Source organism: Lithobates pipiens, unplaced genomic scaffold, assembly GCF_037356315.1.
Source record: "Lithobates pipiens isolate NorthernLeopardFrog02 unplaced genomic scaffold, aLitPip1_a1.2 Scaffold_18, whole genome shotgun sequence".
NCBI classification, from domain to species: Eukaryota; Metazoa; Chordata; class Amphibia; order Anura; family Ranidae; genus Lithobates; species Lithobates pipiens.
The window spans coordinates 623,229,910-623,257,537 of record NW_027507758.1 but is presented as its reverse complement, the minus strand read 5'-3'; the positions used below and the strand labels follow the sequence as shown (position 1 = coordinate 623,257,537).

The window sequence follows — 27,628 nt, the reverse complement described above, 5'->3', positions numbered from 1 at the left end:
TATTGGTCGGAAGTGACGTTTTGAGGTCGCTTCCGCCCTGCAGGGTCATGGAGACAGGTGGGGGCCATCTTCCCCTCACTCATCTCCATGTCAGGCCAGGGGACAGACGCAGTCGCCTCCGCCACTACCGACGGCTCCGGTAATAGCAAGACTTGTCCTGACACGCCCCTACTGGGGAGACTAGTATGCTGTTTTTTCTCCTCCCCTAGCTCTTATGCAGCTGAAAACAGGGGGACTGTGATCACCTACAATGCTGTGAAAAAGTTATTTTTTATTTCTTTGCATATTTGTCACACTTTAATGATTCAGATTATCAAACAAATGTTAATATGACACAAAGATAACACGAGCAAAAACAAAATGCGTTTTTTAAATGATGGTTTAATTTATTAAAGCGGGAGTTCTGCCGTTTTTTGTTTTTAAAAGTCAGCAGCTACAAATACTGCAGCTGCTGACTTTTAAAATAAGGACACTTACCCGCCCAGCGCGCCCGCGATGTCGGCACCCAAAGCCGATCTCTCGATCGGCTCTCGGGTGCTGCCGCCGCCATCTTCGGTATGGGTATCAGGAAGTGAAGCCTTGCGGCTTCACTTCCCGGTTCCCTACTGCGCATGCGCAAGTCACACTGCGCAATAAGGATGGTCCCTACTGTCTCTGGGATCCGTGTGTTTCCCAGCAGACAGCGGGGGCCCTGCAGGAAGTGGCGTAAATACCCGCAGAATCTGCGGCTATCTATGCCCGGAAGTGGGTGCAGATACCTGTATTATACAGGTACCTGCACCCCCCTCCCCCCTGAAAGGTGCTAATTGTGGCACTGGAGGGGGGGAGGGTTCCAATGAGCGGAAGTTCCACTTTAGGGTGGAGCTCCGCTTTAAGGATAAAAAGCTGTCCAAACCTGCCTGGCTCTATGTGAAAAAGAAATTGCCCCTAAACCTATTAACTGGTTGTGCCACTCTTGGCGGCAACAACTGCAGTCAAGAAGCATTTGGGATGATTGGCAAGAAGTCTTTCACATTGCCGTGGAGGAATTTTAGCACACTCTTCTTTGCAGAATTGTTTTAATTCAGCCACATTGAAGGGTTTTCCAGCATGAACAGCCTGTTAAAGGTCATGCTACAGCATCTCAATCGGATTTAAGTCTGGACTTTGACTAGGCTACTCCAAAACCTTCATTTTTATTTTTTATTTTAGCCATTCAGAGGTGGGCTTGCTGGTGTGTTTTGGATCATTGTCCTGCTGCATAACCCAAGGACATTCTCCTTCAGAATTTTCTGGTAAAGCGCAGAATTCATAGTTCCATCAGCAATGGCAAGTTGTCCAGGTCCTGAAGCTGCAAAGCAGCCCAAGCCCAAAACCACGGTGGCATCGCCGATTCAAAAGGAGTGTTCAAAGGGAGGCCCAGTTTTTCAAGGGAGCAATGAAAAACCCTCAAAAATTGGAACCTTCTAAGAGAGGAGGAGGAGTCGGCGTGGACAAAGAAAATAGAGGAGGGGGGGTGTAGGGACAGGAAGGGGGAGGCCAATGAAACAGGGCAGAAGGGGCCTCCGCAAAAGTACAAGACAACCCATCTGCCCTTGGCAACGCTGTTGGTTTTTGATGTGCGCAACAAAACCGTCACGCAGCGCTCAGGGAAGGTAATGTCCTCCACTAGAACGCCTCCGACTGAGGAAGTGGATTTCGAAACTAGTTTGCCGATGTGAAAAGCCCCAAAAAAATGCCCAAGAGAAAGCCACTTGGAAAAGGAGGGTCTCGGACGGGTAAAAGCAAATGGACGGCAACAGAGAAAGGATACCGGAGAGACTAGGGAGGGAAACCGGGTGCCGGGAATCGGGGAATGGGTCGCACGTCTCCAGCCCTGCAAGACCCGATGGACAGGAAAAGCTTTCTTGATGTCTTCCCACCCAAGGAGATGAAACCAGAAGGACAAAGCAGACATAGCCGAAGAAACTGTGGAACTGGAACAACCTTTTTGTAACAAATAAACAAGGTAAGAAAATAAAGCCACGTGTCTTTCCTGTGAAGACGAGGTGGAAAACTCACTGTCCGACACCTGGACCCATTCATCCCACATGCGGCAGTACAACGCCCACATCCACAGGGACAGTGACGCCTGGAGGAGGTCTAGCAAACATCGCAATCAAGGTTCCACAAGTAGGCCGGACAGGGGAGGCCCTCTAGGGAAGCCGACGGGGCCAGGGCATGGAAGCGATCGAGCTGTGAACGAGAGAGAACATCAATAGTGTTAGCAGTTACGGGGACATGCCTAGCTCTAAAACATATGTAAAACAGCAGGCACTTTAGAACCAGAAAACGCAGCAATGACACAACCGGAGCGGCTCTGGCAGACTGTTGATTGACCACCTGCAGACTGTTGATTGACCACCTGCACCACCTGGCGATTGCGTAACCGCTCGCCCCACAGCTCAGTGTCGACAATAATCAGAAAGAGCTCCAGCAGTGTGAGGTTGCACAAAAGATCCATGCGGGCCCATGACAGACCATTCCCCTGGAAAAAGGCACTGAAACCACAGGAGCCTGCCGCATCAGTGTATAGCTCCAGCCGGTACCTCCTCCAGCAACCAACACGACTGGCCATTGTAGGACTGGAGAAAAGATAGCCACATCCCCATGTCATCCTGCATAGGCTTGGTGATGCACATATAATGATGGGGGGGCAGCCACCCCCTTCATGGCCCACGCCAGGCATCTACAGAAAGCCCTCCCCATGCGGATGACTCGACAAGGCAAAGACCAAGTGACCTAGCAAAGACTGAAGCAGTTTTTTAGCCCCTATGCCAAGTGGATCAGGGAAAGAAGCCTGGCCAGCTTGTCACTGGGCAGCCAAAAATCAATCGGCACTGTGTCGATTTCAATACCCAAGAAGACCAGAACTGTCACAGGACCCTCGGTCTTGTCAACTGACAGCGTGATGGAAAACCCCTCGCAGGTGTCCTGAAAAATGGATAGGAGCTGCTAGCACCCACCGCTGTCAGCTGGGACGACGAAGAGGAAGTCATCCAAATAGTGAAACACAGAATGCAAACCAGCCGCCTGGATGACTACCCATTCAAGGAAACTACTGAAAAGTTCAAAGAAATAACACGAAATGGCACAGTCCATGGGAAGGCTCATGTCAAAAAAGTAGCTTCCCTGAAAGTAGCATCCCAGCAGATGGAAGCATTCTGGGTGGACCGGGAGGAAGCGGAAGGCGGACTCAATGTCCGACTTGGCCAGCAAACCCTCACCAATTGGAGTGCCTTGTCAAAAGAGGCATAGTGGACCCTGGATTCCTCCTTGTCGATGCCGTCATTGACTGAGGAGCCAGAAGGATAGGACAGGTGGTGGATAAGGCAGAATTTTCCCTCAGCCCTTTTGGGGACCACCCCGAGGGGGGGAAACCTTCAGGTTGCAGAAAGGGGAAGATCAAACGGGCCCACCATACTCCCCAAATCTTACTCCTTCTGGAGTTTCTCCGCCACCACGGACTCGAATTGAACAGACATTTTTAAATTAGGTGCCATGGTCGGCTCATCCGGAGGTGTAAAATGAATCCAAAAACCACGGTCCAAACCGTCCCTCAAGATCAAGGCCTCTCTATGAAGGGGGTACCGGTCTAGCCAGGGAAGCATCTCTGAGATGATCACTGGGGTCCTCTGGTTTCGAAATGTCAGGCTTGGCCCCCGACTGGGAAAGAGGTTGTTTTCCCTTTCGGAAGCACCGGCTGGCTGGGTGAGCACCCCCGCAAAGCGAGCACTTGTGCTTAAAACGGCATATAGTGTACCACTTGCAGTGGCTCTCGTTGAACAGCCAGCATAGACCTTTTTTGGGGGCAGCCGATGCTCCAGAGGGAGCACTGGCTGGGAACTGAAAGGGCGAAGGCCTGTGGGGGCACATGAGCAATAACCACAAGCTACCGTCCTGACAATCGAAGTGGAAAAGTGGAACTCTTGGCAAGCATAATTTTACACATCATTTTGCCATAGTAACATTGCACTACTCTGGGGAAGTGATCAAGATTTTTTTTACACATTATGATTGCTTACAGCAGTGAATTTTATTGCTATAAGCAAGCATTTTACCGAATGAAATGGATGCCGTCGCCGCTGTCTTCTGTTCTTCCCTTCTTCTCTTCATATGTTGCCTCGTCGCTCTCTCTGCTCACAATGACGGGGACACGGCGTGCGGCGACTTATATAGGGACATCACCGGATGATGTCCCCGCCCAGTATGATGTCACAGTCCCAGAGGATGCTGGGACTGTGACATCATACATCTGAAGAGAAGAACAGAAGACGGCGGCGACGGCGCCGACAGAAGACCGGGCCACCGCCTGTAAAAGAGCTAGAAGAAGGCGCGGTGGCCCGGCAAGAAGAACGGAAGAGGGGGACAAGACGCCCGAAGTCGGAAGAAGAGGGCGGCGGCAACAAAGAAGAAAGCCAAAAGAGCTAGCAGAAGATAGCGGAGGAGTCCGGCGAGAAGACCCCCGAAGACGGACAGAAGACCCCCGGAGCTGTGCAATAAACTATTTTAACCCTTGTGTGTTGTGTTTTTTTTTTTTACTTTTATTTACAGGTGAATGGGTATGGGTACATTGTATCCCATACTCATTCACATAGGGTGGGGGGCCGGTATCCGGGGCCCCCTTATTAAAGGGGGCTCCGGGGATTCGGATAAGCCCCCCCGCCCGCAGACCCCGAAACCAACGGCCAGGGTTGTCGGGAAGAGGCCCTTGTCCTCATCAACATGGGGACAAGGTGCTTTGGGGTGGGGTGCCGCACGGCCCCCACTTCCCCAAGGCACCCCCCCATGTTGAGGGCACGTGGCCTGGTACGGCTCGCTCGTCCCCCCCCTTTCCTGGCCGTGTAGCGTGCTCGGACAAGGGTCTGATGTGGACCTGGGGGGAACCCCCACGCCCATTTTTTCGGCGTTGGGGTTCCCCTTTAAGTCCAAACCAGGTGACGGGGCCAGCTACCTGGAGACGTGCTCAAAATGAGCGGACTTTCCTCTGCGTGTGTGGGTGAGTCCGTTCATTTCAAAGGTACGGCGGATAGTCCGGCGGACTTAGTACGCATTATTAGTCCGCTGAAAAAGTGCTGTGTGTGGGCAAGTAGCCCATTCGGAAAGTCCGGCAGGAAGTCCGCCAGACTAAGTCCGCCGAATAGTTGGCTACGTGTCTACGTGTCATTAGGAGGAAAATTAAATGACTTATCTTATAAATTAACAGAATATCAGTTTCTGACCTCACAAACGTGCTTCTGGAAGAATGGTCAGACATTCCCATAGACACACTCCTAAACCTTGTGGACAGCCTTCCCAGAAGAGTTGAAGCTGTTATAGCTGCAAAGGGGGGGCCATCTCAATATTGAACCCTATGGACTACCATTGGGATGCTATTAAAGTTCATGTGAGTGTAAAGGTAGGTGTCCCAATACATTTGACAAAATAGTGTATGTGGAAAATGTATCCGTGTTTTTTTTGGTGTAAATTTCAAACCCTTCAAACTCAACTTTTATTTCCTCCTTAGTCATTTGTGCATCACTGAGATTAAATATACCTTCTCCAAGTATTCTCTTTTTTCTTTGCTTTGTTCTGGCCCTACATCCTCTCCTCTTCTGGGGTTTCTTCTTTGTATTCTCAATCTTTTATTTCTTATATTTTCACATGGTATCTTAAATTGTGAACACTTGGGGTTTTATTATAGTGAACACATTTATATTACTGTAGCGGTACCCTCGTAGGGGCTGTAGAAAGTTGTAGTTCCACCTGTCACCCTGCCCAGCCTGGCATTCATCAGCTTTGTTTGTTATTTTATTGAGGGATTAGAACTTTGATGGGGTAAGGGGATTATGGGATCCCCAAAATCAATAGGATGATCAATTGGAACCTCTATTTACATCTTCTAGAGCTCCAGCCTCCTCCAGCATAATGCTTATTAGCAGACTTTCTCTCTCTCCTGTACAATACTTGGTTCGTAGATCACAGCTAGCACATGGTAGGCCCAACTCTTCAGTCAAACCTGAGAAATTGCCATTTGGCATGTTATTTTTTTTGGGGGGGGGGGGGAGCGGGTACCTAGTTTTCACGGGTACCCAGCTCCCACTTGCTCTCCTGGAGCTTACGCCACAGAGCAAAAGTTCACCTATTCCTCCCTACAATTTTCTGGGATACGTCACAGGTCCCAGAATATTGCCCGGCCATTCATAACGCGAAGCATGACTAGCGCATGCACAGTGTGTGACTGGTTGTGAAGGAGCGAGGCTTTGGGCGGCCGCATCACTGGAACGCATGAAAGGCGAGTGTCTGTCTCTCCTAGATTGTAAGCTCTAACGAGCAGGGCCCTCTTATTCCCCCATGTATTGAATTGTATTGTAATTGTACTGTCTGCCCTAATGTTGTAAAGCGCTGTGTAAACTGTCAGCGCTATTTAAATCAGGTATAATAATAATAATAAAAGTCAGCAGCTACAAAAAGTGTAAAGACTTTTAAATGGACGAAACTCTGCTTTAAGCTAGGCCTGCCTAAATTTATCTGCACAGCCGTCCCATCCCAGAAGAACCTAAGAGAAGACAAAAACTGCACATCCTCCTCTTTAAATCTATCTTTACACTGTACATGGTTTCTGTTGGGAGGGTTTAGCATCCTGCCAAACAGAGATAATAAAGCAAATACATTTCTCTTGTCTTGTTCTGTCAGAAGGGGGTTACTGTATAACCGAAACAACAGAACAATAAAAAAATAAAAAAAAATAAAAAAAACATATGTACAACAGGTGAACAGTCCTTTTTAGAATTCTTGATGGGAGGGGCACCTCCCTGAACAGACAGGTTCCAAAGGGTTGGTAGAGGAACAAACTTCACCCAAGTGTCTTTGCAACAGCCAGTTCCTCTGTTGGCACATAGGGTGCCATGCTAGTTTGTTTCCTGCAAGTCAGGGAGAAAAAGAATGACCACACACTGTAACTTCCCTGCAGTCAATGCGGCTCGTTCTATGCATCCCGTGGCTCCTCACAGTCCTCCTATGCATAAAAACGAGGGTCAGGCAACCTTCTTCGACTCCCTCCTTCTACATCCCTGGAGACTGAGTAACTTTTCTTGGGCTGACCCACCCTGGACACAAGTAACAGGTCTCCATAGATCTACCTCCCAAGCTTCCATTCCTCCTGAATGTCTTTAAAGCAGGCCCAGACGTCACTATCGGGCACTCGCAATGGCTTGGAACGTGTAGGTAGTCCCAGACTAGGTCGTCCTCCCACTCTTGCCTGAGAGTTCTCCACAAAGTCCATATGTCCATAATCTGGGGTGGGAACCATGGAAAGTCCAGGCTCCACTCCTCTGCATTTCTCATTGAAACCAGGAGAATCTTGGTAGTTCTCTAGGATTCCCTGGTGAATGCAGGCATCTGGGGCCCTCAGGATCCACTGACGGTAGGCAGGCGCTCTGGTCTGGGTAGTGGAAGGCCTGTGCAAGAAGAGCTGCCTGCTACTTGTCAGGGTTCCTGCAGTTGGCTCTGGTCCATCTCCTCCCTCAAGGACTTGGGATTGCATGATCTCCCACTCCTCTTCAGAACTGTCACTGGGTGATGACAACTCCGCCAAGCTCTCTAGAGACCCGAACTTGGCCTACACTCTGGGGGAACCCAAATCAATGACCCGGTCCTCGCTTACCTCATCCAGCTCACCTGAAGGTGCACCTCCCTCTGGTAATGGCTCCTTCCAGATGGGTAAAGCAAGGGACTTAGAGCTGGCCGGCTCTTTAGGGAAGTCATCTGGCTTCTGCATAGCAGTATTTACAGTCACCAGGCCCCTGGCCAGACCACAGGTTATGGCAATTTCTCCTTCGCTGTCCTCTGTGTTCATGGAGGAATCCTCAGGCTGCAACATCCCTCCGCCTTTAGGGGGTGATCTTTGACCCTCTCCGTCCTTCAGAGCCTTTAACAGCTTTAGTGTACAGAATCCTGATAGCAGGTCGCACTAATACTGCCGCTCCTGCTGAACGGGTCCCAGTCGAGTGAGTGGCTCCCCACAATGACTCCACCATCGGAATCTGGCACTAAGGACAGAGCAGGACACTCTACTCCATCAATCACTCCCAAGGTGAGCCCTCCGCAAGGCTCTAGCCAGGCACCAGTGTCCACCAGCACCTGCATTTTAGGCAACCACTGCAAAGTGGATAGTAGTCGATCACCCTCCATCTTCTGCTGCCTCATGGTGCTAGCAGGAAACTTTTGGTCTCCTCCAGGGCGTGGCACCATCCCCTCACTTCCAGGCGGGCTGGCGCCAGCAGAACCTGTAAGTAACTTCTTCTCAGTCAGCGGGTGTAACCCCTTGTTAGACGAACTGAAGTTTGTAGACACACTGATGCTAGCAAGACTTGTCCAGGCATGTCTCCTGGCACCAACCGTGCCCAAGCAACTGAAGGCAGAGGATAGCTGAATTGTCCGGTGTTTGCTGGTAGCAACAAAGGTGGTAGCCAATGCCTCCCTGTAGAGAGCGGACATAACATAGTCCCGCCTGCAGGGACCCACAGGCTGCTTACGATCACCCTGGGCAAGAGTAGACATTCTTCAGCTTACTTTACTGTCTTTTAGCAAGAGTTTGGAGAAAAGTTCAAGATGACCAGCATTAGCAGAACACTGGACATATTTGTAATCCACAGTGAGACGTCCAGTAATAGCAGAACGCTGGACGTATTTGTAATCCATAGGCGCGGTTGCCACAGCATATAGTGAACAGTTCCTGAGTTGCAAGATTGGTACAAGTGTCCGTCCCAGCACTGGTTGGGGCAACTGGGCAGCAGGAACAGTAACTAGCTACAGTTCTTGTTGGTTGATATGGACAAAAGCACTTGTTAAACCACTGAACAATAGGCAGAGCACACAAGTCCTTCTCCTGGGTTCAATCCTCAATGGTGGAAGAACAAAACAGAGTTCTCCGTTGCTAGGGGCAACATCTGGCAGGTTACCTGTGAACAGGGGATCCCAGCTCGAGCCCCCAAATGTAGCGGTACCCCCAAAGGGGCTGCAGAAAGTTGTAGTTCCACCTGTCACCCCGCCCAGCCTGGCATTCACTTCCAGTCACTCTCCAGACAATGAACAGTCCATCAGCTTTGTTTTTTTATTTTATTGAGGGATTAGAACTTGGATGGGGTAAAGGGATTATGGGATGCCCAGAATCAATAGCAAAAAAAAATCAATAGGATGATGAATTGGAACCGCTATTTACATCTTCTAGAGCTCCAGCCTCCTCAGCACAATGCTTATTTGCAGACTGTTTCTCTCTCTCCTGTACAATACTTTAATCCAGTCTACTCTAATACAGTCAAACCTAATAAATTGACATTTGCTGACAGGGACCGCAGGCTCCTTTGGTGTGGCAACCAATAGTTAAAGTCTTTTAGTGCTATCTGTATTGAGGTGGGCTACTGATCCCAGTTAGTCCTGTACAACTCCGATAGCCCCCCAGGCTGCAGCCGCCCAACTCCAATGCCAGCAACATCTCCCTCTGGCTCTACATCCACTCCTACTAAAACACAAAAAGTTGCGCAAATATAATGTGTGTGTGGGGAGCACTGCATAAAAAAAATGACAGTGCTATATGGGTACCCTAAATAAATAATAATAATAGATGGGCAGCTTGATGGGGTTGTGGACATGCACCCAAACTCACTTAGGATGGACTGGTGTCTTTATTCAACCTTACTAGCTATGTGAAAATAATGTAATTTTATAAAAATCGTGATAAAAATGCAAAAAAAAAATGTGTAAAAATTCAAAATAAAATCTATATAAAAATTGAAGGGACTATGTGAAAAAAATAAAATAAAATCAATACAAGTAAAGATGGGTCATATATGTTGCATGTGAAATAATGACAGTAAAAAAAGCTTCTGAAACACACCAACCTACAGACAAAAATAAACGATCAACAATTCAACACACAAGTGCATATGAAAATGTATATATATATGATGATAAAACCTCAAAAAATGTCCAAAAACATACAGAAAATATATAAATATAAAAAAAAATGGGCGCATCAAATTCATCCTACACAGGTATATCAGATATTGCACATCGATCCTTTTGGGGGGGGGGGGGGGGGGACACAAAACAAGCAGCCAGATGGCTTCTTGCCAGATCTGATGGACTCCTAATTACGGGAGTCGTTCTTGCAAAAATGACAGAAGGAATCAGCTTCTGGTCTCCAGCTCTTCAGTAATCCGCATGCGCACCTGCCTGTGTTTCTCCACAATTACGGGGCTTTTTTCCTTGACCAATGTTTTTAAGATAATACCAACTCTCCATAACCCCTTAGGCGGCGTACACACGCGGGGACTGTCTGCCGAAACTAAGTTCGTCAAACAGTCCGCTCAAACTTTTGAATGAACGAACACGCCCACACACGGCACTTTTTGAGCGGACAAATACGGCAAACTTTGTTCGTCGTACTAAGTCCGCGCAACTTTTGAAATGAGCGGACTCGCCCACACACGAGGCAACAGTCCGCTCATTTCGAGCACGTGTGCAGGTAGGCGGGGCCCGCGACGGAGACGTCGCGGGCTCCGCCGCCTGGAATGGACTTAAAGGGGAACCCCAACGCCGAAAAAAATCGGCGTGGGGGTCCCCCCAAAGTCCACAACAGACCCTTGTCCGAGCACGCTACCCGGCCGGCCAGGAAAGGGGGGCGAGCGAGCGCGCCCCCCCTCCTGAGCCGTACCAGGCCGCGTGCCCTCAACATGGGGGGTGCCTTGGGGAAGGGGGGCCGCGCGGCCCCCCCACCCCAAAGCACCTTGTCCCCATGTTGATGAGGACAAGGGCCTCTTCCCGACAACCCTGGCCGTTGGTTGTCGGGGTCTGCGGGCGGGGGGCTTATCGGAATCCGGGAGCCCCCTTTAATAAGGGGGCCCCCGGATAACGGCCCCCCACCCTATGTGAATGAGTATGGGGTACAATGTACCCCTACCCATTCACCTGTAAAATAAAAGTACCCAAAAAAAAAAAACACAACACACGAGATAAAATATTTTATTGCACAGCTCCGGGGGTCTTCCATCTTCGGGGGTCTTGTCCCCCTCTTCGGTTCTTCTGCCGGGCCACCGCGCCTTCTTATAGCTCTTTTGCAGGCGGTGGCCCGGTCTTCTGTCGCCGCCTTCCGTTCTTCTGTCGCCGCCTTCCGTTCTTCTGCCGGGCCACCGCGCCTTCTTATAGCTCTTTTAGAGGCGGTGGCCCGGTCTTCTGTCGCCGCTGTCGCCGCCGCCTTCCGTTCTTGTTCTTCTTCTTGTTCTTCTCCAGGAGATGTTGACACGTCGCTCTCTCCGGCCGGAATGCCAGAGCCGCGCTGAGCGGCCACTTATATAGTGACAATGGGGCGGTGTCACATGGTATATGTCACATGGGTTGGTCACATGGTGACCCCGCCCCCTTACGATGTCATAGTCCCCATGTGACATCAACCCATGTGACCAACCCATGTGACATATATAGTGACAATGGGGCGGTGTCACATGGTATAAGTGGCCGCACAGCGCGGCTCTGGCATTCCGGCCGGAGAGAGCGACGTGTCAACATCTCCTGGAGAAGAACAAGAAGAACAAGAAGAAGAACAAGAACGGAAGGCGGCGGCGACAGCGGCGACAGAAGACCGGGCCACCGCCTGCAAAAGAGCTATAAGAAGGCGCGGTGGCCCGGCAGAAGAACCGAAGAGGGGGACAAGACCCCCGAAGTCGGGAGAAGAGGCCGGCGGCGGGGAGGAAGAAAGCCGGACTCCTCCGCTAGCAAAAGAGCTACAAGAAGATAGCGGAGGAGTCCGGCGAGAAGACCCCCGAAGACGGAAGACCCCCGGAGCTGTGCAATAAAATATTTTATCTCGTGTGTTGTGTTTTTTTTTGGGTACTTTTATTTTACAGGTGAATGGGTAGGGGTACATTGTACCCCATACTCATTCACATAGGGTGGGGGGCCGTTATCCGGGGGCCCCCTTATTAAAGGGGGCTCCCGGATTCCGATAAGCCCCCCGCCCGCAGACCCCGACAACCAACGGCCAGGGTTGTCGGGAAGAGGCCCTTGTCCTCATCAACATGGGGACAAGGTGCTTTGGGGTGGGGGGGCCGCGCGGCCCTCCCTTCCCAAGGCACCCCCCATGTTGAGGGCACGCGGCCTGGTACGGCTCAGGAGGGGGGGCGCGCTCGCTCGCCCCCCTTTCCTGGCCGGCCGGGTAGCGTGCTCGGACAAGGGTCTGTTGTGGACTTTGGGGGGACCCCCACGCCGATTTTTTTCGGCGTTGGGGTTCCCCTTTAAGTCCATTCCAGGCGGCGGAGCCCGCGACGTCTCCGTCGCGGGCCCCGCCTACCTGCACACGCGCTCGAAATGAGCAGACTTCCCTCCGAGCGGGAACAGTTTGCTCATTTCGAAAGTAGCCTACACACGGGCGGACTGTTCGCTCAAACCAAGTTTCAGCGGACAGTTTTTCGGAATTTCCGAAAAACTTTGTTCGTCAAACTGTCCGCTGAAGCCCCACACACGAGCGGACTGTCCGCTGAAACACTGTCCAGCGGACAAAGTTGAGCCAACAGTCCGCCCGTGTGTACGCGGCCTCACTCATAACCTTCCTTTTACCTAGTTCCCCTTTCCTCCCATCTTAACCCCAATAAATAGACCACACCGGAGTTTGGAGTGTAAATGGCCATAGCAGCCTTTATTAACAAAATCCAACCAAAATTTAAATAACTTTGTTTAAATATATATATATATATATATATATATATATATATATATATATATATATAAAACACCATTTGCAACGGCAATTTTAAACTCCCAGTCAGTTGGTCTTTGACCTCGACTTCACCTTTTCAACTTAACACTTTCCACCATTACACTGCAGGACCAAATTGTACCATACCAGGCCTCCAGCCGTTTATCAGCCCAGAGACAACCCCCTTTCCCGCAGTGCCACCAATCCCATATCCCAGCCTACCCTTCCGCTGGGATACACCAAAAAGGGGGGCACATACCACCTATGAGCCCCCCCACACTTCCATCACATCAGTTTCTTGCCACCATCAAAGACCAAAGACACCGCCGTTACTGCTGCTATGATGACCCTAATCACGACACCCTGAAAGAGAAGTAGACACAGACAACACAAAAACACCACAAGAAAATGAACACAGGTGGGAAACTTCCTTTTCCTTCTGCCCCCATGCTTGCAGATGAGGCTCCTCCTCCTTCTTATACCGCTCCACCCCCTCCTCTCACCACGTTCTCCTTAACCCCTGACTTGCCTACTTAAAACATTAGTCATGCCCGGCCCTCCATCCATCCCTTTCTGTCCTTTATTCTGAGCCTCCCTGTATGGTGAGCCACAGGTCTCTCACGGTCTTGTTACACAACCAGTTCCATAGGGTTTTTTAGCAAAAAATAATAAAATAAAATAAATCAGTTCTTGATTTTATCAGCTCAGCTCAGAGATTCCATTCAGGTTTTATAAAAGGAGAAAAAAAAAAAAACAGGAGGAAAACTCATGTGCGGTAAATTCTTTAGGCTTTTATTCCAACGATAAAAACATTTCCAAGCACATTTAAAAGGATAATATAAAAAAAAAAAAAAAAAAAAAAAACTCAGCAGCTACAAAAATTCATTCACATTGCCTGCTGGTGTGTGGTGACGTCACAGTCAGCTCTCCTACCAACCGGTTTCCTTGTAAAAAGCATCATCTGGGAATGGAGATATCCGGGACATCAGCCACCACCTACTTTTATAATCGGGCAGGGGTGACACCGGAAGTGTGGATTGGATCCGATCCTCCCCCCCAGTGTCGCACGTAATTATACAACACAGTGGCAAATTTACACAATTCAAGTGCAACTAAAGCACGAATGCCACGTACACACGAACGGAATGTCCAACAGAAAAAGTCAGACGGGAGCTTTTCATCGTATATCCCGATCGTGTGTATGCCCCATCTGTCTTTTTAACGTCGAAAATTCTGACGGACCTAGAAAAGGAATATGTTCTAAATATTTCTGATGAAACCAATTCCTATCGGGAAAACCGCTCATCTGTATGCTGTTCCAACGGACCAAAAACTACGCATGCTCTGAAGCAAGTACGAGACGGAAGCTATTGTCTACTGGCTATTGAACTTCCTTTTTCTAGTCCCGTCATACACGTTGTACGTCATCGCATTAGAAATCGCCGGACTTCTATATTTAACGATATCGGTCTATAGTTAGAACAAATTGTATTCTCTTTACCTTCTTTTAGAATTGTTGCTCTCAAGGCTTCTTCGCTCAGACCGTATCCCTTTCCCAACCCATTGAAGTATAAACAGAGTTTCGGAATAGGATCGGACTTTGGCGTGATCGTGTGTAGGCAAGACAGTTTCAGAGGAATTCCGCTGGAACTCCGTCGGAAAAAACTTCAGAGTTTATTCCGACGGCAAAACCGGTCTTGTGTACAGGAGATTCCGACAACAAAATCCGTCAGATTTTTTTCCAACGAATTTTGGCCCAAACTTGTCTTGCATACACACGCTCGCACAAAGTTGTCGGAAAATCCGATCATTTAGAACGAGGCGGCGTAAAACACGTACGACGGGACTATAAAGAGGCCAGTAGCCAACAGCTTTCATCTCGTAATTTATTCTGAGCATGCGTGGCACTTTGTGCGTCGGAACTGTCTACACGCGATCGGAATTTAAAACGATCGGATTTTGTTGTCGGAAAATTGTAGATCCAGATCTCAAACTTTGTGTGTCGGAAATTTCCGACGGAAAAAAGTCAGATGGAGCCCACACACGATCGGAGTCCGATCGCACATTTTCCGTCAGAAAGTCCGACCGTGTGTACAGGGCATTCGTTTTTTAAACCTTGTGTCAATAAAACACTGCACCACAAAATAGACAGCATTAAAACATACAGCAATATATGCATTCCAAATACATAAAAAAAATGGATTCAATACCAGAACCCAATTAGCAAAAAACGTGGCTTAGAACATTTCTAAAATTATCTGCCTATGTATATGGAATAATACTAAAATGGATGATTTGATCAATTAATAATGAAAATTGGAAAAAAAAAAAAAAAAAAGAAAAAAAAAAAAAAAAAAACAGGCATGCGAAATAAACGTATCCTGTCTAAACTACCCCTCTTTCTGGCAGGATCCAAAAAAACAAAAAAACCTTATTATTTTGCTTAATAAAAAACAAAATCTTTCCCACAAAACAAAAACAAGGTGCGAATTCAGCTATGATGGATTTGGCGAATATTATGAACCACCAACCCATTACGTCCCAATATGGAATTGGCCGCTCATTTATAAAGTATATGGAGGCCACTGTAGCACATATATAAGAAGAGCGGCCTAAAAATCTCTATATGGAGGTATTGAAGCAAAGAGACATACCGTATTTTTCGCACCATAAGACGCATTTTTTCCCCTCAGAAATATGAGGGAAAATGTGCCTACGTCTTGTGGTGCGAATATACGCTTGGCACCGCCCCCCGCTGCGCTCTGCAGCCTCGTACTTAGGAAAGGCCTAGCTCCGGAGCGGCGGCCATCTTGGTGCAACCAACGTTTGCAATGTCATCACTCCGTCAAATGACGGGGCATTCACTTGTAAACAAACTGGCGTCATGATGACGCCAGTTCCTCTCTCCCCTCTCTGTACAGATCTGTACAGTGGAGGGGAAAGATCGGATGGCAGCAGCGCTGTGGGCTGCATCTGTAGTGCCCACAGTGCTGCTCTGTGACAAGTGCAGTCACATCCATCCATGCTCAGCCATCCCTCCATTCCCTGCCAATACTCTGCAATTCCCTGCCAATACTCTGCCATACCCTGCCAATACTCTGCCCATACCCTGCCAATACCCTGCCAATACTTTCTATGGTAATGGTCACTCTGCATTTTCTATGGTAATGGTCACTCTGCATTTCATGGGCACTGGAAAATATTTTAGTACACCATTTGGTTCAGAATATTTTTTTTTCTTGTTTTCAACCTCTAAAACCTAGGTGCGTCTTATGGTCAGGTGCGTCTTATGGAGCGAAAAATACGGTAAATGCAAAAAGGTAATGCATCCTGCCAAGATAGCCTATATTGGCAGGATCAACGACAAAAATTGCCTATGAAAAAACAGGTTATGCTACACACCTATATAAAAAAAAAAAAAAGAAGGTAGAAAAAAAAAAAATGGAAGAGAGCAAGGGATTTTAACGGTGCAATGATGAGAGAAGATTGTAGTCACAAATTAAGAAATGTTATATATTTGATATTTTTAATAAGTTTAACCACTTCCCACCCGGCCAATGCACATATACGGCCGGGTGGGAGCCGTCTACTCCTGATAGGACGTTCAGGAACGTCCATCAGGAGGAGCGGGATCGCGCGCGCGCGTGCCCGCGCAGTGGCGCGATCCCGATGCGCCCGTGTCACCGGGACACGGCGCATCTCAGATCGGCAGGAGGGCTCTGTGATTGGCCCTCCTGATCACATGACGGCCGTGTCCAATCACGGCCGTCATGTGATGTAAACAAACAGCCGGTTGCTAGGCAATCGGCTCCTCCTCTCCTCACACAGAAGTCATCGCTGAGGAGAGGAGAGCAGATCGCTGCAGCCGACTGATGATCAGTGAGTATGAGCTGTTTTTTACAGCTTTTTACTCACTGATCTTCAGTCTAGTGTAAACACACAACACACCACACAGTGTAAACACAGTCCCCACATATGTCCCCATAACACACATGTCCCCAAAACACACATGTCCCCAAAAAATAAAAACACATGTCCCTAATAATAAAAACATGTCCCCCACATATGTCCCACTAAAATCACTTGTCCCAATGATTATGTGCACACATATGTACGTGATCACCTGCACACATATGTACATGATCATTTGCGTACATATGTCCGTGATCACACAAACCAATTATTATACACTTAACGGAATTTTTTTTACCAAAAACATGTAGCAGAATACATTTTGGCTTAAATTTATGACATAATTTGATTTTATTGGATTTCTTTTAAAATAGAAAAAAGAAAATATTGTTTTTTTTCCAAATTTCCGCTTTTTTGCGCTTATATCGCAAAAAATTTAAAACGGAGTCGTGAATAAATACCACCAAAATAAAGCTCTATTTGTGCGAACAAAATGATAAAAATTTCATTTGGGTACAGTGTAGCATGACCGCGCAATTGTCACTGAAAGTGCTAGAGCGATGAAAGCTGAAAATTGGGCTGGGAAGGAAGGGGGCGAAAGTTCCCTGTATTGTAGTGGTTAAGGTTAAAAACACATTAATACACAGCAATTCATAAAATGGTGGTCATAACAAGCAGGTTGAGTTGAAAGATGTTGCACATTAGCCCGACATGTTTCGCTATAATGCTTCTTCAGGGGATGTGAAGTATTTCAGTTTGCGCATCCCCTGAAGAAGCATTTTCGGCGAAACATGTCGGTCTAATGTGCAAAATCATCTTTCAATTCAACCTGCTTGTTATGACCATCATTTTATGACTCACTGTGTATTAATGTGTTTTTAACCTTGAACTTATTTTACATTCTTAATAAGTTCAAGGTTAAAAACACAAATACACAGCGATTCGTAAAACGGTGGTCATAACAAGCAGGTTGAGTTGAAAGATGTTGCACATTAGCCCGACATGTTTCAATATAATGCTTCTTCAGGGGATGTGAAGTATTTCAGTTTGCACATCCCCTGAAGAAGCATTTTTGGCGAAACATGTCGGTCTAATGTGCAACATCATCTTTCAACTCAACCCGCTTGTTATGACCATTTTATGATGTATTTTATGTGTATTAATGTGTTTTTAACCTTGAACTTATTAAAAATATAAAATATATAAAATTCTTAATTTTGACTACAATCTTCTCTCATCACTGCACCGTTAAATCCCTTGCTCTCTTCCATTTTTTTCTATTTTTTCTCAGGGATGTGGTGCCAATTACATTGGGTGTTTCACCATTAAATCGGACACAATCTATAGGTTTGCCTATATAAAAAAGGTATTTACCAATAACATCCTTATTGCGAAAAATTCTCTTATATACATATATGTAGCGCCTCCCACCCAGGATAACCCGTACTGGCAGGCTCAACGCAAAAAGTTGCCTTTAAAGAAAAATCTGATTTCCCTGCAACCTCATAGTAAAGATCTTTCTGTAGCTTCATATACAGAAGGATCTTCATCTCCATCCACTCCTGGCATGCCTCTCCCAGCTCTCCCGACTATGTCTATCACTCACCGACACCTGGTGGATCCCTCCTGAAAACTTGCCCGGAAGTGTTCACCGTTGTCTCCTCCTGCTCCTGTTCAGGACACCGTTTGGGCTGTGTGGGGTTCCTCCACAGCTCCAAGCCCCTGGACCAAGGTCACCCCCCAGACTAGGGGGGGCTCCCTCCTTTCCCGCACTCAAGACACTAATACAACTCAAGGGTCGTGTGGAATCCCTGATGTACAGGAAGACAGGGCTTCATTGAGGAACATTTCCCTCACTCATGACAGAAAAGTGGCTTTTCCCCCCGTGTGAGACCTCTGATGTCTGTAAAGATGGGACTTTTGTGAAAAACATTTCCCGCACTCAGGACAGGAATTCGGCTTTTCCCCCGTGTGAGACCTCTGATGTTCAGCAAGTACTGATTTTCGCATAAAACATTTCCCACACTCAATACAGAAATATGGTTTAGCACCAGTGTGCAATCTCTCATGTCTTTGAAGATTGGACTTCCGTGAAAAACATTTCCTGCACTCAGGACAGGAATACGGCTTCTCCCCCGTGTGACATCTCTGATGTGTAACAAGATCAGATTTTTGTGCAAAACATTTCCCACACTCAGAACAGGAAAGTGGCTTCTCCCCCGTGTGCAATTTCTGATGCCTGTAAAGATGGGACTTCTGTGAAAAACTTTTCCCGCACTCAGGACAGGAATGCTGCTTTTTCCCCATGTGACAGCTCTGACGTGTACCAAGATCTGATTTCTGTGCAAAACATTTCCCGCACTCAGAAAAGGAAAGCGGCTTCTCCCTTGTGTGCAATTTCTGATGCCTGTAAAGATGGGACTTCTGTGAAAAACATTTCCCGCACTCAGAACAGAAATACGGCTTTTCCCCTGTGTGAGACCTCTGATGTTCAACAAGTACTGAGTTTCGTATAAAACATTTCCCGCACTCAATACAGAAATATGGCTTGTCACCTGTGTGCAATCTCTCATGTCTATTAAGATTGGATTTCAGTGAAAAACATTTCCCGCACTCAGAACAGGAAAGTGACTTCTCCCCCGAGTGAGATCTCTGATGGCTGTAAAGATTGAACTTCTGTGAAAAACATTTTCCGCATTCAGGACAGGAATACGGCTTTTCCCCCGTGTGCAATTTCTGATGTCTGCGAAGACTGGACTTCAATGAAAAACATTTCCCGCACTCAGGACAGGAAAGTGGCTTCTCACCTGTATGAGATTTTTTATGCCTATTAAGATGGAATTTAGAACGGAAACCCTTCCCGCACTCAGTGCAAGAAAACCTCTTAGTTGTTGGAAGGACGGCCCCGTCCCTCACAGTCTGAGGTTCCTCAGGATAAGAGGAATACGATGGTCCATCTACACTGTGTGGTGCCGGATGGACATTTGAGGTAGTCGGGTTTTCTCCTGGACTATACTGTGTGATGTCCTCATCTTCTACTTTACAGTCTGGAGACAAAGTGAGACAATCCTCTGAGGTTTTCCTCATCTCCCGTCCATCTACTAAAATAGAAATACAAAGATTATTACTAGACATGAGCTGATTGGTTCCCCTAAACCAGGACTCCGCCCACATCAGGCAGCTTTGTCTCTGAGGATCTTACAATTCCCCCCTCAAGGTAACTAGTAAATGGGTCCTCTGATCTCCTACCAGATCATTTCTTTATTCATGGACCTTAGTCAGAGAGTGAGGAAACAAACGAGAACTGTCTTTTATAGGAGTGACAGTGATGAGGGGATTATAGGACGGAGTGTCTCCTCCCCCTCTATTAATCATCAATAGTAGCAGGGCTGAGCCCCACCATAAGTCAGACAGTGAGGGTGTTGGGCGGGGGGGGGTGGGGGGTGGGGGGTTCGGGAGTCGGAGTAACCAAGATGAAGACTGGACTGATCCTGAAGCCCACCATCATTGGGTTATTGACTCCTCCCTCATTATCACTTTCTGTTAAAGTTTCCAAATGTATCAACATATTATCACATTATTATCATGAAGTATACAGACATTTCATACCACCCGGCACAGCCAGCAAACAACAGAGGAAGTGACCCCGGGAGAATTGTTCTGTTAGAGGTCTTGCTAGACCCCGGCATGAGGTAGAAGATTCAAAGCACATGTATCAGATGCCTAGATTGAGCAACGTCTAAGGTGAAAAAATAAACATTTTGCTGCCAGCTGAACCCCAGAATCTCCATAAATCCAGTCTAGATACATAAATGGTGTCTGCAGCACAGAGAAGGAAGATTATCTGAGAGAAATACAGGAATACAGGACGGGGAACACAGCTCAGGAAAGTGACCAGGGGATTACAGGCTGATATCACCCAGTCCTTGCCCTACTCTGGACCAATCAGTGAGCAGTATGGGTGGAGGAATGTATTTAGTGGTAATGACCCACCTGTGCTGATCTCTGTAGGAGTGTCCTCCTCTATAAATGTCCCCGTTATTCCATCCTCCTCCATAGACCGCTGATCATCCCTCACATACCTCTCTTCTTCTTTAATCTCAACTTTTATATCTATCAGATCTTCACCCTAAACCAAGGAAAGAATCAAAAATTACATCTGTATGACATAAGCTTTAATATTGTGACATCATCAAAAAGAATCTACGAGTCCATGTTCTAGATGTTCCATTTCACCAACCTTGTAACAGCAAGGGACGGCGTAATCTTCCCAAGTGGAATAAAGAGGACAGGGACATCTCTCTGGTGGGTTCCCATTACTGGATCCATCTGTAGGAAACACACACACTGACTGAATACATTGTTTCTATGTGTCTATCAGATGATGGGGGATCTAGGTGGAGCCTCCGTACTGCTCTCTCCTTTACAATAAAGTCTCCTCTTACCCGGTGATGTGAGGGGCGGCTGATTGTCCATCATGACGTCCTTGTAGAGATCCTTGTGTCCTTCTAAATACTCCCACTCCTCCATGGAGAAATAGACAGTGACATCCTGACACCTTATAGGAACCTGACACACACAATGATACAGTCACCATCCAGACACATCCCTTGTCTGTTACTGGATAATGTCCCAGAATTCCCAGCACCGCTCACCTCTCCTGTCAGCAGCTCCATCATCTTCTTGGTGACTTCTAGAATCTTCTCCATGTTGTGTCTCTCAGGCATTAGGGAGTCACATGGAGGCTCTGTGATGGTCATATCATCACCCAACTTCACAGGAGGCAATCTCTGTATTGGAAAACCAGTAGCAATATCATGTTAGAATCCCAGAATCCTCCTCACCTCTCCAGTCAGGTCTGTGTTTTATTAATAGAGATAAGAGTGATGTCATGTGACCTCCCAGAATCCTCCTCACCTCTCCGGTCAGCAGGTAGATGATCTCCAGGGTGAGGTTTAGTATCGTCTCAGTCATGTGACTCCGGTCCTCCTCCATCCTCATTGGTGCCATCATTTGATGTATACAGGTCTCCTTGTAGACGGATAACTTTGGGAACCGAAAGTAAGAATTAGTTGGATGGTATTGGTCACACAATAATAGGATGTGGATTTGGGGGGGATAAGTGCACCTTTGGGAACATGTTACATGTTGCACCTGATTTTAGGGTGGAACATTTAACATGTTCATAGTGCTGTACCCGCCCCCCCCCCCCCCCCAATACTAGCTGATAATGTTTGAAAACAGCGCAGCCGTGTTGGTCTCCACTCATATGGCCGTGTCATTTATATACACAGTTCTGTGTCTACAAATTAACTACAAGCTCTGACATCCGGCTGTCGGCTTGTAGTTCTCAATAAAGGACCACGATGCTGTGGAGTGCTGTGGTAGTTCATTGAGTCTTCCTGTCAGTAAGTATCTGCTTACCTATATGGGATGTACAGGATGTACAGGATGTACGGGATATACGGGATGTACAGGTAAGCCGATGCACTGACAGTGTGCAGGAGACCTGCATGGCATCAGAGATCTGCTTTACAGGCTCCTACTACAAAAATAATAAACATTATTTTACCTGCAAAAAGATGTGTATTTATTATCTTTTGAAGAAAGGTGAACTTATCCATTAAGGACTACTGCCCCCACGGGAACACATTTCATTTGGACTGTTTGCTACATTTTCATGAACCCAGAACCCTCTTGGGTTGCCGGATCAGAAATTCCTTTTTCTCTGTGATCCCTTCTGTGACTTGTTTGCTGTGAGGAAATGCTGTGAGGACAATGTCGGGTCATCATGATGTCCAGGAAGAGGAACTGCTGACTTTTGGCCGGAATTGCTGGCTAATCAGGATAATTGCCAGGGATTGGATGGCAGGAGGATGGTGCTGGTGGAGTAGAGAGCTGCGGAGGAGGAGTCTGTTCTCTTCCCTCCAATGGCAGACCAGTGTGGGTAGGAGGAGGACAGCAAGGGGAAGAGTGACAGTGGGCTCCTGGGTCTCTAAATTCCAGTACCAGGCACTGCAAGAGCCTGTGTCAAGGGAAGTTATTAGACTGCCTCCCCCAGATGCAGAGCACTGACCCGTGGGCACCTGTTAGGCAATGCTGCACAAACAGACCTCCTCTAAGAATGAGTGCCCACCAAGGGGTGAAGGACTGTCCTTCTACATTCCACTTAGTATCTTGGAAAATGTTATTTGACCAGTGAGGTGGCAAGAAAGTGATGGTCATCTTCCTTTTCTGGCAGGAGTTCTGTAAGGAGGTCTGAAAAGTGAATGCAGGTGGGGGAACCACCATAACCAAGAGTCCCTCCTCCATACATTAGAGTCCTCCTGAGCTATACAACCTCTTTTTCCCTCAGAGCCCCGTTGCTCTCCATCCTCATCAAGGGCCTAGAGTCCTTCAGCTACATTACCCCCTCACAATCCTTCAACTCCACTACCCCCTAAGGTGCTACAAAGTCCTTTAGCCTCAGTACACCCCTAAGAGACCTCTCAGCTCCTCTACCTCCCTCAGAACCTTCAATATTTTCATCGCTCTGAATAATGGAACATATTCTTCATGGCAGGCTGGTGGAACGTTTTCTTCCTCCTAAATAGCAATGTAAGGGGCTCTATGCCCCATACTTCTGACCCCTGCACTCCATCATTATGTTGGTTTCTTATTGTAATGATTGCCCATTTGCTGCCTGTGTAGTGTAATAATTGCCCTTTGTAGGCCATGTATGGTCAGGTTGGTCATTGTCTTTTCTATTTATTGTCAGTGCTGTTTGTTTAGAGGTACATATTACTAAAATGTATCTAAAAAAGGAAGATAATGTTTTAACCCCGTAAGTGGGGAAATGTTATGACCCTAAAGGGGTTAATCTAGGTTTCCACACTATATATGTGTGTATCATTATAAGCTGGGGATAAAAGACATCACAGTGACTATGGAGGAAGAGGATGGACATGACGGGAGGTTATGTAACTAGAAAAGAAGATCTTATTACCTCCTCTACTGCCACTTCCAACAATGTCTTCTCTCTACTTCCTCCCGACTCACCTCTCACAGGAACCGTTCCATTGATACCTGACATCACTTCCTGTTTGTACCTGACATCACTTCCTGTTTGTCTTCCATAGAGACTTCCTGTCTGGATAGAAGTGAGATCACCATCTTGTGGAGCTCAAAGGAACTGCATCCCTGATAAACATCTCGTAGTGTGAACACGGCATTGTGCTGTGTGTGTATGTGTATGCTGTGTGTGTATGTACTGTATATCCTTATAGATGGGGTCATCTCCACTCCCACCAAGGGGGATAGAAATATATTACTGCCTAGTAAGGATGGGCGAACAATTCGGACGAACACACGAACACTGTTAAAGTCTATGGGACATGAACATGAACATGCTAATTTTAAAGGCTTATATGCAAGTTACAAAGGTCCTTCTTCCACTGACCCACCAGATGTAATCAGCCCAATCTCAGCAAACACTCGGCTAAGCAGAATGCTTCAAAAGTTATAGCACAGCAGCCACATATACAGAGATCAGAAGAAACGATCTCATTGCGTAGACATCCGATAAAACGGTCAATTTTATTAATAGAAGTAGTGTCTAAAACTCACATGTAATGAATGAAATACATGCAATAGGAAAACGTCCAGCGCTTCCTACCAACGAGATGGCGGCCTCTCCCCCATCCCCAGCTCTACATCACGCATCCCTTGTGCAACCTGACTTTTCGTCACAAACGTGCATCTTCAGGGGCATGTTTATGATGTGTGACACTGCCGCTTATAAGGGGGATGGATGTGTAAAAAAAACGATATTAATTGCTTTCCATATGGCAGAAATGACCTATTCTCAACCAAATGACAGCAACGACCAGAAGTAGTGTGCATTCCAACGAACGTAACTAACAGAAGTAAACAAATAGCCAAATGAAGCTTGCACTCCATAAAGGGGAAGCCAGATAGATTAACCAACATCAGACCACATAAACTGGAACGAACTTTGCACTCCATGGGTCGGAAATGTCAATCTCATAGCCAAGGAGTAGGGATGAGCCGAACACCCCCCGGTTCGGTTCGCACCCGAACCTTCGAACGGACCTAAAATTCGTACGAACTTTAGAACCCTATTAAAGTCTATGGGACTCGAACGTTTGAAATCAAAAGTGATAATTTTAAAGGCTAATATGCAAGATATGCAACAGACAACACCAGCAATAAGGGGTATCTTCAGGTGTATACTGTGCTGGAGGCACACAACACCCACTTTAACTCCTGCGGATGCCTGTATTAGAGAACACCAGCAATAAAGGGTAGATACAGGTGTATACTGTGCTGTGCTGGAGGCACACAACACCCACTAACTCCTGCAGATGCCTGTATTAGAGAACACCAGCAATAAAGGGTAGATACAGGTGTATATTGTGCTGGAGGCACACAACACCCACTAACTCCTGCAGATGCCTTTATTATAGAACACCAGCAATAAAGGGTAGATACAGGTGTATACTGTGCTGGACAACAATATTGTGTCAGCAGCTATTTTATATTTTTCTCAGTTTAGCGCAGCAAATTTCTTTCTCTTTATATGCAAGTTATTGTCATAAAAATTGTTTGAGGACCCGGGTCCTGTCCCAGGGGATATGTATCAATGCAAAAAAAAGTTTTAAAAACAGGCGTTGTTTCGGGAGCAGTGATTTTAATAATGCTTAAAGTGAAACAATAAAAATGAAATATTCCTTTAAATATCATTCCTGAGTGGTGTCCTTAGTATGCCTGTAAAGTAGCAAATCTTTTTTGTGTTCAGAACAGTACCGCAGCAAAATTACATGACATATGTAGGGCATAATCCCAGTAACCTGACAACCTTAAGTCATTAGCCAACCCTACCCCTTAAATAATAGATGACTCAACAAGGTGTGGAGTAAATGGCCAGCCGGCCTTTTATTAATACAATATAAAATTTAATAAATAACTTTTTTATAAACTTCACTTAAACACCTTTTTTAATGGGTCATAAAACCAAGTGCAACCACCAACCACTGGTCACTGTGAACAACTATCCTGATCTTTGAACTCTTGCCTCCAGTCGGAAAACCCCTGACTCGGAGGCGATACCCAACATGTCACAGTGACCTACCCCTTTTTAACCCTTCCGGGTTAACCCCTCGTAACCCGGAAGTACAATAACCACCCCCATCCCATGGATGGGTACTACATGTTCCATACATGTACCTCTCCTTCTCATCTTCCAGCGACCCAAAGGACTGCCACAGCCATGCAAAGGGTAACCTCACAGCATTTCCTCAGAGCAAACAAGCCACAGGTCTCCGTTACTGATTGGGCCCGACATCCACAGAGCGCGCCCATTGAACGACTCCAAGAAGTCTAGCCATACTTCCAAGTCCTCTCTGTGTTCGCCAGAGAGAGTCACAAAATGTGTCGGCGCCCGTACGCCCGCCGTTGCCAAGGACAACCAACGGCAGAAGACCCTCCCCATTGGCATGATGTGGCAGGCAAAGTTCAGTTTGCCTAGCAACGATTGCAGTTGCCACAGCGTCAACTTGCGTTTTCCCCTAGTCCCCCACACCTCTTCCTGAAGCTTCTCCAACTTGTCCCTCGGCAGTCGGCATTCCATCCAGGGCTCGAGTCCTGCGGGAACGCGTGGGAACGGCGTCCCCGCACTTTTTTCACAGCAGGAACGCCGTTCCCTTTGCAGGACCAGAGCCGCCCGAGGCTCTAACACAGTCTGCTAGCTGCTTTGTCTTCACAGAGCTGACATCGGAAGAGCAGCACAGTGATGCACGGAGGGCAGGGGCTGGCTCAGTTAACTGATTGGTTAATAGAACTGCTCTGCATTCTATCAACCAATCAGTTAACTGGGGCAGGTCCCGCCCTCTGTCCATCCCTTTGCTGCACTTCCGATGTCATCTGCTGTGTCCTGTGTAAGGTAAGACAGGGAAGAGGGCACTGTTATGAAGGAGGGAGGGGGAAAAGTATCAGAAACAGAAAGGAATGAGGAGGGGTGACATAAAAGGGAGGCAGGGCAGGAATGTGAAGGGGGGGTCTACAAAGGGGGTGAGGACAGGAATGTAAAGGAGGTGCCATAAAGGGGCTGAGGACATGTTTAAATTTTAAAACTAGCTACTTGGTCATCTTCTGTACTATGTCGCATTCGCAGTCTGATCATCTCCTGTAGTATGTCGCATTCGCAGTCTGATCATCTCCTGTAGTATGTCGCATTCACAGTCTGGTCATCTCCTGTAGTCGCATTCGCAGTCTGGTCATCTCCTGTAGTCTCATTCCCGGTCTGGTCATCTCCTGTAGTCGCATTCGCAGTCTGGTCATCTCCTGTAGTCGCATTCGCAGTCTGATTATCTCCTGTAGTCGCATTCGCAGTCTGATCATCTCCTGTAGTCGCATTTGCAGTCTGGTCATCTCCTGTAGTCGCATTCGCAGTCTGGTCATCTCCTGTAGTCTCATTCCCGGTCTGGTCATCTCCTGTACTATGTCGCAGTCTGGTCATCTCCTGTAGTCGCATTCGCAGTCTGATCATCTCCTGTAGTCGCATTCGCAGTCTGATCATCTCCTGTAGTCGCATTCGTAGTCTGGTCATCTCCTGTAGTCGCATTCGCACTCTGGTTCTCTCCTGTAGTCGCATTCGCAGTCTGATCATCTCCTGTAGTCGCATTCGCAGTCTGGTCATCTCCTGTAGTCGCATTCGCGGTCTGGTCATCTCCTGTAGTCTCATTCCCGGTCTGGTCATCTCCTGTACTATGTCGCATTCGCAGTCTGGTCATCTCCTGTAGTCGCATTCGCAGTCTGGTCATCTCCTGTAGTCGAATTCGCAGTCTGGTCATCTCCTGTAGTCGCATTCGCAGTCTGGTCATCTCCTGTAGTTACATTCGCAGTCTAGTCATCTCCTGTACTATGTCGCATTCGCAGTCTGGTCATCTCCTGTAGTCGCATTCGCAG

At 47.3% G+C, this 27,628-nt stretch overlaps 2 protein-coding genes across 2 annotated transcripts in view; both read right to left on the bottom strand.

The window, feature by feature from the left end:
* The window catches only part of LOC143989514 (uncharacterized), a 129,089-nt gene that overhangs the window by 20,225 nt on the left and 81,236 nt on the right, over positions 1 to 27,628 (bottom strand). Inside the window, exon 9 of the mRNA XM_077489651.1 lies at positions 18,539 to 19,544. Coding sequence (XP_077345777.1) covers positions 18,539 to 19,544 — 1,006 coding nt within the window. The remainder of the gene's footprint in view (positions 1 to 18,538; positions 19,545 to 27,628) is intronic.
* LOC143989976 (gastrula zinc finger protein XlCGF66.1-like) lies at positions 20,856 to 21,705 on the bottom strand. The gene is made up of 4 exons (XM_077490221.1): positions 21,581 to 21,705; positions 21,319 to 21,453; positions 21,109 to 21,232; positions 20,856 to 20,992 (listed from the first exon to the last, which is right to left on the bottom strand). Exons 1-4 carry the CDS (start codon positions 21,674 to 21,676, stop codon positions 20,856 to 20,858), a joined length of 492 nt encoding a protein of 163 aa, XP_077346347.1. The 5' UTR covers positions 21,677 to 21,705.